Here is a 10,516-nt window from a genome sequence, read left to right on the forward strand (position 1 = left end):
GGCGCCGACCACCGGCGGCACCGGAGCAGCGAACCCAGGTCGGCCAAACCCACCCAGAAACAGAGAGAAAGGGAACGAACGAACGTGTACCCAACCAAACAGGTCAATCGACCGTGCCAAAAACACAAACAAACTACAGGTCAATCCGCACCCACCGCCGCCCGCACACACGTCGGACCAGCGGGGCCCACGGACGTAGGCGCGGCGCGGCGCGAGCCACCGCAGCGCGCCGACTCCGGCCTGTGGCCCGTAGGAGATTTGCCGATTTTTAAATACGTGCACGCCATGTCCGGTTTCGACGCCTCCATCGGTCGTCGCCTCGTTTCCTCCACCGCGGCCTCGCCTTCTTTCCGTCGGCTTCCCCCTTTCCCGCTGCCTTAACGCGGAAACTTCTGTCGCCAGTCTTCCCCCCTCCTCGCTGCCGCTGTCGCTACCGGCGGATCAGCTAAGCAAGCTAGCGAAGCCCGACGGATGGGGCCGCCCCGTGGCGCTTCTCGCGCTACTCTCGCCCTCCTCCTCCTCCTCGCGCTGTCGGCGGCGCTCGCCCCCGGCCGCGCGGCCGCCACGGGCGTCTTCGAGGTGCGCCGCAAGTTCCCGCGCCACGCCGGCGGGGACAAGCACCTGGCGGGCCTCCGGGAGCACGACGCCCGCCGCCACGGCCGCTCCCTAGCCGCCGCCGTCGACCTGCCCCTCGGCGGCAACGGCCTGCCCACCGAGACCGGGTAATAATCAGTCGATTCGCGCGCCCGCGCAAGCGCCGCTCCTTTCTACTCCTACTGTAGCGCATAGCGTGCGTTTTCCCCTCTCGCTCTCCGGCGGGCGCGTCTGACTTGACCGGGAGGTGCAGGCTCTACTTCACGCAGATTGGGATCGGCACGCCGGCCAAGAGCTACTACGTGCAGGTGGACACCGGCAGCGACATACTCTGGGTCAACTGCGTCTCCTGCGACACCTGCCCCCGCAAGAGCGGCCTCGGGGTACTCCACTGCTCACATCTCTTCCGTTTCCCCTGCAATTGCTCTGCTCTGCTCTGCTCTGCGGATTCGATGCTTGCTCAGGCGTTAGCGTTCGATTTGGTGGGGTTGTAGATAGAGCTGACGCTGTACGACCCGAGTGGATCGTCGAGCGGCACCGGGGTCACGTGCGGCCAGGAGTTCTGCGTGGCGACTCACGGCGGCGTGCTCCCGTCCTGCGTCCCCGCCGCGCCGTGCCAGTACAGCATCTCATACGGTGACGGAAGCTCCACCACTGGGTTCTTTGTCACGGACTTCTTGCAGTACAACCAGGTGTCCGGCAATAGCCAAACCTCCTTGGCCAATACAAGCATCACGTTTGGGTACGCTCTCTAGGAAAGGCTTTAATTTAATACCTTCGGCAGTGAGCTGGAAGCTGGTAGTAATTTTGCCTTCATTTTGTAGGTGTGGTGCTAAGATTGGTGGAGATTTGGGGTCGTCAAGCCAGGCCCTCGACGGGATTCTTGGATTTGGTCAGTCAAATTCATCCATGCTGTCGCAGTTAGCGGCTGCAGGAAAAGTGAGGAAGGTCTTCGCACATTGCTTGGACACCATAAATGGTGGAGGAATTTTTGCTATTGGGGATGTCGTGCAGCCGAAAGTGAGCACAACGCCGCTGGTGCCTGGCATGTATGTCATCTTACTGTTCCATGTTTACTTCAGATGTTGCTTCATGATTCCTTGGTGTGTGTTTTGTGCTGATGATGTGGTGCTAGTAGATGATATGAAATTATAGAGCTATGGAGACAGACTTTGGAATCCATGGTGTACATGAGGTGTGACTTTAGTGGTGTTGGATGTTATCTGGTTTCTAAGATGCCACACCAGGAAAACCAAATGTGACTTAACCAAGAGATCTAGTTTCTAACATGCCACATCAGATATTTTGTTGACTCTCCATGTCTGACACTTCGACCTGTTCATGTGCCTCAAGTTATATAAAAATGTATTGATAATTGGGTCCTACTACTAACTGTATGTCAAATAATTATTTCTGCAGCTATTTTGTTATATCTATCACAGTTCAGCCACAGGCATAGTTTAGTAGTAAGAGTCTAGGACAAACCACCCATCTTTAGACATAATTTAGGAGACTAGTCAAGGACAATTTTTTTTTATCATGATATAATTTTAGGAAATTTACATTGGTTGTACATCTAAGCATACTTTTGCCATGTAAGTCACTGATTTTTTTGTATTTGACACCCTATTGAGTACTTACTTTGTAGGCCGCATTACAATGTCAACTTGGAAGCAATTGATGTTGGTGGTGTTAAGCTACAGCTTCCAACAAATATTTTTGGTATAGAGGAAAGTAAAGGTACCATTATTGACAGTGGAACAACATTGGCGTATCTACCAGGGGTGGTTTATAATGCTATAATGTCTAAGGTATGGAAGCTTTGATGTGAACCAATCCTTTCAGCGGAGGGCTTGTTGTCCTAATCATCATATCTTCTTCACTTGTTCGTTTATAGGTATTTGCTCAGTATGGAGATATGCCCTTAAAAAATGATCAAGATTTCCAATGTTTCAGATATTCTGGAAGGTATGCTCACTTCTCGATTGTGGCCGCTTATACACTCACTCTCCATAAGTTCACACTAGATGGTAGATATCGATAGTGGCCTTATGCACAACACGAAGGGGTTATCTCCTCATTTTGTCTATTTTTTCTACTAAACAAGAGACTAGGGCAAATGGATATCTTGATTCAAATAAAGATTGTTATTCTGATGTTTTTATCTTCCTATGTTTCTGATACTTCTGCTCAATTTTTTGCAGTGTAGACGATGGATTTCCTATAATCACCTTTCACTTTGAGGGCGGCCTTCCACTGAATATTCATCCACATGACTATCTTTTTCAAAATGGGGTATAAACCGTTGCTCTGGACTGTTTCTACTTTCTAGGAAAATATATAACTAGCAGCATTACATCTACAATTTGAGCGCACAACTCAATTGTTGTCATGCTTACTTATGTTCTCCACGATTTGTTTAGTCTTGTGTTTTAAAGAAAGTCTACTTAACAATTTGTTGAACTGCATCAACAAACTTTTCAACTGGCTCCAAAAACACAGACACACACGAAATTTAATGCCTCTGCGTTTGCTGGTATTCTTAAGGTGACATAAAAATTTATGTTTTGCTCCTCTTACTTCATTCATGATTTCCTTGCTTTCTGACTATAAAATGTATGAGTGTTTCTATATTCTGAGTAATCAATATATATATTCCTATTCCATACCTCGGGTGTTAGTGATGCGCTTGGAGTGTGCTTGTGACTCATTATATTCCCTCATGTCATATATGGTGTATATCATAGACCCATAGTGAGTTACATTTATGTAGTTTCATTTGACCCTGTACTTTATCTATCTTCAGTGTCACGAACTCATAATATTGTGCCATGCTTGCCTGTTGAACTGTCTTCATTTCAGAAGTATTTTCAATTAGTTTTAACTGTGGGATTTGTTCTCCTGACCCTTTCCCGGACCCTGCGCAAGCAGGAGCTACGTGCACTGGGCTGCCCTTTTTTATGTGGGATTTGTTCTCCTAAAATGAAATGGCACAAGGCTGACCTTCTTTTTTGAGGAATAAAGTTTTCAACTTCTCTTCATGGCTCCATGAAGTTACTAAGCGACACTTATTTTTCGAATGAGGGAGTACTAGACAGTGCCACTGCTAGCTGACTGTAATCGTAACTTGCTTCCAGAATTCACATTTCATAATTACATCTTTCTTGAGTAAAAACAGAACAAACAAGCTATCCCATGCCATTTCCTTTTTGGCTAGTCTTTGCTTAGCACACGAGCTAAACAATTTAACAGCTGGCTCGTAGCAAGTCAAATACTGCCAGCTGTTCTTCAACACACGTCAGCCCTCTTTGTTTCCATAATTGTTTGATTTGGACTTTTGTCAGCTTTGATAGCTTAACTCTGGTTTGCCAGTCCCATAATAACACGGCTACGGGTTCGATGCCTTGAAATTCGCTCGATTGTCTGTACATGAGAGCCATGAAATTCTGGCTCGAAGGTTGCCTTCACCAAGTCTCTAGATATTTTCACCATGTCTCGCCAAGCTTCATGACCCTAGACTAGGATACCGAAGGAGCTCAAAGTGCTATGTAGAGATAGGACCATAGTTGGGGTTGTGAAGCCAGAATTACCAAATGATGAGACAGCTGGTAGAGTGAGAAGATTGAAACCAGGAACGCGAACCACGACAACTCGGAGGAAGAGTGAGAAGATTCACTTGTGGTGGCAAGGTCCTTCAAGACACCATGGTTGAGAACCATGACGTTGAAAATATGCAGGAGACACGCTACCCTCGGTGGCAAGGTTCCTTCAAGACCACCACCATGATGGGGAATCACGACGTTGAAGTATGCAAGAGACGTTGCTCATGGCGGCAGAGTTCCTTCAAGGCGCCACCATGGTCGGGAACCATACCATTGGATGACGTTGAAGATATGCAAGAGACATGTCGTTCCCGGCGCAAGGTTCCTTCAAGGCATCATTGAAGGTATGCAGGTGACATATTGCCCTTGGCAAAAAGTTCAAGAGCACAACCCACAACCATGGCCCATAACCATAATGTCAAAGATATAGAAGAGACTCACGGTCACCGGGGGCATAATTTCAAAATCGCCTCCAGGGTTAAGAGCCCTGAGGGCACTAACATCACGTCAAGCCACATGAGACCATGCAAGAAAGGATCAATGCCCCTAGACCACATCAGGCCATGTTGGTCCTTCAAAGAAGAATTGCAACGTCGGGCAGCAGCAGCTCTCCATGGAAGGACCATGGCACTCAAACTGCCTCAAGCCGCGCAACACTGTGGATGACTAGACGCACAAAATTTCCGAATGAAATGACGAAGTCACAAGCGTGACTCAATAACGTTATAGCAAGAGGATCGCCATCAATGACTCCATCTTGCCATCCTAGCTGGAAAAGGGAGGAAACACCGATGGCCCTAGCCCAAACCACGATCATCACCCCATCGATGGCCTCAAAGCCAACCAAGATTAGTCACGCAAACTCTATATTTACATCCATTCGGGTTAGTGTGTTGCCCCTCTCTGGGATTGATGCAGCAACTTGGATGGGCATTGCTCAACCACCTGGTTTTCGACGGGCTATATTGTATAAGGAGTCCACATCCTATCGATGCAAACATCACTCATAGTGATCTAGATATGTGAGAATACCCACACGTGCCTCCTGCCCATCATTACTACCTAGGCTAAGCCGGAGATGGGAGTTTTGGCACCCATCCTCGTGGGCCCATCATGCATGTTGTTGGTTCACGACAAGCCCGTAAATCCGGAGTGCTACGGCCTAGCCACCAAAACGGAGCCAAGAGCAAGGTGAGTCATTGGGAGTTGACGTAAAATATTGTCGAGGATTAGAAGACTTCCAAACAACAACTAGAATGTGAGAGCCCTAACTCGTGAGCTCAAAAGCCAGAAGTCAGACCAAACATATGGATGCAAAGCACATCGTGTGCACGCTACATCAGTATTCTCGAAGTTGGATAGTAGAAGGTTCTCGCATATCAAGGATACCTCGGAAAAGGAAGAGATGGAGATCCTAGAAGGGCATTCTTGTGATATCATATCACACACACCCTCTCTTCCTCTCATGCATGAAGAGATGAGAGCAGATGGTAAATAGACATAGGAATCACTAGAACCCTACAACAATATCACAAGGATACCCCTTCCACCATCCCACCTTTAAGATTAGAGAAGAGGCAAGGCATTGTATGTTAAAATCCCAGGAGATCCCCTTGTAAAATTCCTACCCTTGTAAATGTAGGGCCTCCCCTCACTTGGGGGGAGGCACTTAGCACTCTCTCTCTCTCTCACACTTGGCACATGGAACAAGAAAGGAGTGGGAGAGGCACGGGACTCAGCGACCTAGGCTGGAACGAGGTAAAGCCTTGGCTAGCTAGGCGTAGCCTGGTTGAGGGCAAGGCAACGTGTGTGACATCCTGGCTTAATAAGAATGATAGACTACTCATGTGAACAAGTAATTCCTTCTTTTGTGGGAGGCCATTTGCAAGGAACCTCAAAGTTAAGCACGCTTGGCTTGGAGCAACTTGAGGATGGGTGACCGACTGAGAGGTTGATCCCGGGTGCGCACGAGTGAGGATAAAGTGCACAGGAAAGACTAGTGTTGGGTTTATGGGGCCAATCTAGATCTTGTGAGGCGTAACAGTTGGAAATCGGTGGTTGTGGCCGGGGCATTACAAATGGTATCAAAGCCGGCCCTCGCAGTTACACGAGCATGTGTGGGTCAGTGGCGCAGACATATACATGGCGCGTGTTGCCTGTCGTGGCACACGACATGGGCACATGTGGATGCTGGCACTGGCGTGCATAGATGAGTGCTAAGTAAGAGGGAACGTTCCTGTTGGGCCAACGAGGACGTCGGTTCCTTTGAGTGGGGGTGTATGTGACGTCGTGGCTTAATAGGAATAATAGAGTACTCATATCAACAAGGAATTCCTTATTTTCTGAGAGCCCATAAGCAAGGAACCTCAAAGTTAGCGTGTTTGGCTTGGAGCAATTTGAGGATATGGGTGACCGTCTGGGAAGTTGATCCCGGGTGCGCACAAGAACAAAGTGCGTATGAAGGACTAGTGTTGTCTATGGTCCCCCCGTCTAGATCCCGCAAGGGTACAACGTTGCAATAGGGATACCGTGGCCCCGTGGCCTGGAAGTGGGTGGAGCAATTGTCGCAAGCAGTGGGCTTCTACCCCGAACGATGTCACCAACGAGTACCCTCGGATGACATTGAGGACAAAGACCCGTCCATGAAGCTAGATCAAGGATGTAGGCGACGGTTTGCCTCGGCTAGCTAGGCGCAACCCGGTCAAGGGCAAGGCAAGTGCATTAGGGATACCGCGGCCCGGTGCCTTGGACGGGAGCGGGAGAATTGTCGCGAGCAGTGGGCTTCTACCTTGAACGATGTCATTAATGAGGACTCTCGGACGATATTGAGGACCAAGACCCGTCCATGGGGTTGAAAGCTAGATTAAGGATCCAGACGACGGTTTCCTAAAAGCGTCGGGTGTTGCTCGCACCTACAAGGGCCATTGCCCCTTCGAGTCCCGCCCGCTAACCGGCTAGCGAGACCACCGCTTGCCGCCCGAGTGGACACTTCGGTGGTCCCTTTACGCTGCCCCGCCCGCTAGCATCACCTTTTGGATGCTTTTGGTAAACTTGCTCATGTTTAGGTGGAAACTCTCAAGAATTGAGAGAAGTTTGAAGACTCGAATTCGGCCATCTACACCAACCCTCGGACCACCACGTGGGTGGCCAGACGACACTGGGCGCCGTTGAAGGAAGGAGCACCTTGACTGCTGAGGGCATCCTCTGGACAGACTAACCCTGTGGCCCGGTATGCCTCCAAATATACTTTTCAGCCGTACCAGACAACAGAAATTGTCTTTTGACTCTTAAAAGGCCCATCCAGAACGGGGAGTCCTTTCGATTCAATGTCACTTGTGTGACAGTTTTTTTTTTTTGAAAAGGAGGATTGCCCCCGGCCTCTGCATCAGGATGATGCATGCAGCCCTTTTATTAAGCAAAGTATCACCAAGGTCCGCAGTCTAGTACAAGCTCATTCGGAGCAAAAGAAAAGGTAACCAAAAAAGATAAAAGTTGCCACAACCGGCTAAAATAGGACGAGATGACTAAACACCTACCTATTTGGAGTGGAGATATTTATTTCCTAGTAATTGTTGTCATACCCCATTTTTACTTAGCAGATTGAACAACTCTTTGTTGAGCAAACATTTATTTGTTTATTTATCCCTGGATCCTCCATTCCAAGGCCGCCTTGAACTTCCAGTCTACAAATGGTGCTCCACTTAGTTAACCAATATTTCCATTTATGCTCTTCACTTTGCTAGAAAAACTTGGCTCTGTAATAAATTTCATTCGTTTGCATACCCCCTTAGGTATCTTTAAAAGGACAACATACACATCGGTAGATTGGTCGGCACCGCATTGATCAGGAGTTGTCCTCCATAAGACAACAGCTTGCCCTTTGAACTACTGATTTTTTTCTCAAACCAGTCTTCTGTCCCTTCCACTCCTCGCTCAGGAGCTTACCCTAGTGAATAGGAATTTTGAGGTAATGGAACGGGAATGATCCCAACTCGCAACAGCTGCTTGTGCTGGTCTCACCCTAATCGATATTGAATTTAGGAGTTCACTAAGACATTGTTTTAGTATCTATATTTCAGTCCCTCTGTTTGCAGCACGACTCAGATTCTGGGATGACATGAACCCTAGTTGCAGTATTATCCCGGAGTTATTTCCAGAAGGCATCCTTTTTGATTTCTGCTTTTATTTGATCTTTTTTTTTCCTGAAGGACAGTGATGGCTCTTATGGCCATGCTTATTATAGTTAAATAGGTCGGGAAATTTTTGGAGTTTAATTCGGTTTGTCATAATTCTAAACAAATAGTTGCGCAACTCATCAACCCTTTTCCTATATATAAAGTTGCTACTTGTGATTGTTTCATGTAAGATGATTTTAGCTGTATTATCATTGCTGTCTGCTTGGCTCCTATGGAAGCATTGAAATGACTGCACCTTCAACGGAGCTACGCAGCATGGCTGCCTGCTTGAATATCCAGAAGAAGCTTGTGCCTGGTGCTGAGCTGGTGCATTAGGGTTGCGCGGTATGATCCCGGAGAGTAGTTGGGTCGCATTGTACCTGTGTGCGTGGCCTCTTGAGAGCCACTGTAGACCTCTCTTTCCTCTTTTAGTGCACTGGTCCGCAAGTCTTTTATGTATTGGGGCGATTTGTATTTTCAATGCCACTTTAATTAAGTTATCATTATATAATCATACTCAGTTAAGAAAAATATTGCGATATTACATATTTTGTAGTACTGAATAGATTTCCTGCTATGCAGGAGCTGTACTGCATGGGGTTCCAGACTGGTGGATTGCAAACCAAGGATGGAAAAGATATGGTGCTTTTGGGAGGTACATGTTGATTTCAACTACTCCCTCCGTTCCAAAATAAGTGTCGTAAAACCACGACACTTATTTTGGAACGGAGGGAGTATTAAACTACTCCCTCCGTCCCATAATGTAAGACGTTTTTTGACACTACACTAGTGTCAAAAAACGTCTTACATTATGGGACGGAGGGAGTAGTAGTTTTGTCCAGACGCTGCATCTAATGTTTAACAACTTATTTTCAGATCTAGCATTTTCAAACAGACTGGTTCTTTATGATTTGGAAAATCAAGTTATTGGATGGACCGATTACAACTGTAAGTTTCTTGCGCTTTTCTGTAAAAATACGACGGTGTTCCTTTATGCACTCAACCAGAGACCATCTCGCACTACGAGAATGTTTGTAGAAAGAATATTCCACAAAAGTTCATGTCGAACCTGCTCATTTTGGTTTCAGGCTCCTCCAGCATTAAAATCAAGGATGACAAGACTGGATCGATATACACTGTGAATGCACATGATATCTCATCTGGATGGAGATTTCAGTGGCACAAGCCCTTGTTTGTATTGCTAGTAACGGCGCTGTGCAGCTATACAATGTTCTAACATAACCGCAGATTCTCACAACTCTGTATGCTTGTAGCCATTTTGTTGTCTGTTGTTGTTAGTTCTTACAGAGAAAGGAAAGGATAGGGGTATATACACCTATGTTGTATTAGGAAAATGAGGGGAAAGGAAGGAAATACACTGATTGTCATCATGTCAAGAATATATATGGAAAATGTTTGCCCAAGAATTATTTGCTGATGGCGTCAACTGCATATGACGTTCTGGAGATAAATTCACCCGCGGTCACTGCATTTGATCACAAAGTTCACTTCGGTCACTGGATTACGGAATACCCAAAGTACGGTGCTTATCATTACATTTGTTAACAGCGCAGGTCATCGCGTACCACGTGGCGTACTGTTTGACCTGCCACGCAAGCGAGGCGGGGATTCTTTTGCACTGGCGAGTTGATTTGGGGGGCTATTTTGCAAATTTCGCGTCCTGGCTGCCTCTGTTTTGCATAAAGCTCCTCCCCTGCTCTGTTTCTTTGTTAGTTGCGGTCGAGGCAGGGAGACGCTTGGTTTTCCTCTCGTCGGGAGGCGGTGATCGGCAGCGGAGGTGACCGGCGACTGCTCGTGTCGTCGGGAGTGAGGCTTCAAGAGGTCGTGCCGTCGTCTGGTCGCAGGAGATCGGAAGGCCGCGTCGCGCGTCTGCTCTGGCGATGGCCCCTGTTCGTAGCCCGGAGCACGGACCGCCGCCGCATTACGGTAAGAACCCGCGACCCTCTCCCGCACCAGCTTTTATTCACGTGTTTCCGTTCATATCCGATCGTCCACAACCGTTCCATGGATTTGAAGGTCAAATTTTATGGGGAAAGGTGTTAGTGCTAGGGTTTTGATAGGGTTTTGGTAGGTGGATTTTTTGGGGATTTAGGTTCGGTTTTCGCTCGGTGTGGGTGGCATTGA

The 10,516-nt window shown here is 47.5% G+C and overlaps 1 protein-coding gene across 1 annotated transcript; it reads left to right on the forward strand.

Moving 5' to 3' along the window:
• The first annotated feature begins 289 nt into the window (after window positions 1–289).
• LOC123164793 (aspartic proteinase 36) lies at window positions 290–9,801 on the forward strand. The gene is made up of 10 exons (XM_044582361.1): window positions 290–722; window positions 848–977; window positions 1,089–1,336; window positions 1,419–1,643; window positions 2,243–2,405; window positions 2,492–2,562; window positions 2,799–2,889; window positions 8,954–9,026; window positions 9,248–9,319; window positions 9,460–9,801. Exons 1-10 carry the CDS (start codon window positions 472–474, stop codon window positions 9,606–9,608), a joined length of 1,473 nt encoding a protein of 490 aa, XP_044438296.1. The 5' UTR covers window positions 290–471; the 3' UTR covers window positions 9,609–9,801.
• The last annotated feature ends 715 nt before the right edge of the window (window positions 9,802–10,516 follow it).

Source organism: Triticum aestivum, chromosome 7D (assembly GCF_018294505.1).
Source record: "Triticum aestivum cultivar Chinese Spring chromosome 7D, IWGSC CS RefSeq v2.1, whole genome shotgun sequence".
NCBI lineage: Eukaryota > Viridiplantae > Streptophyta > Magnoliopsida > Poales > Poaceae > Triticum > Triticum aestivum.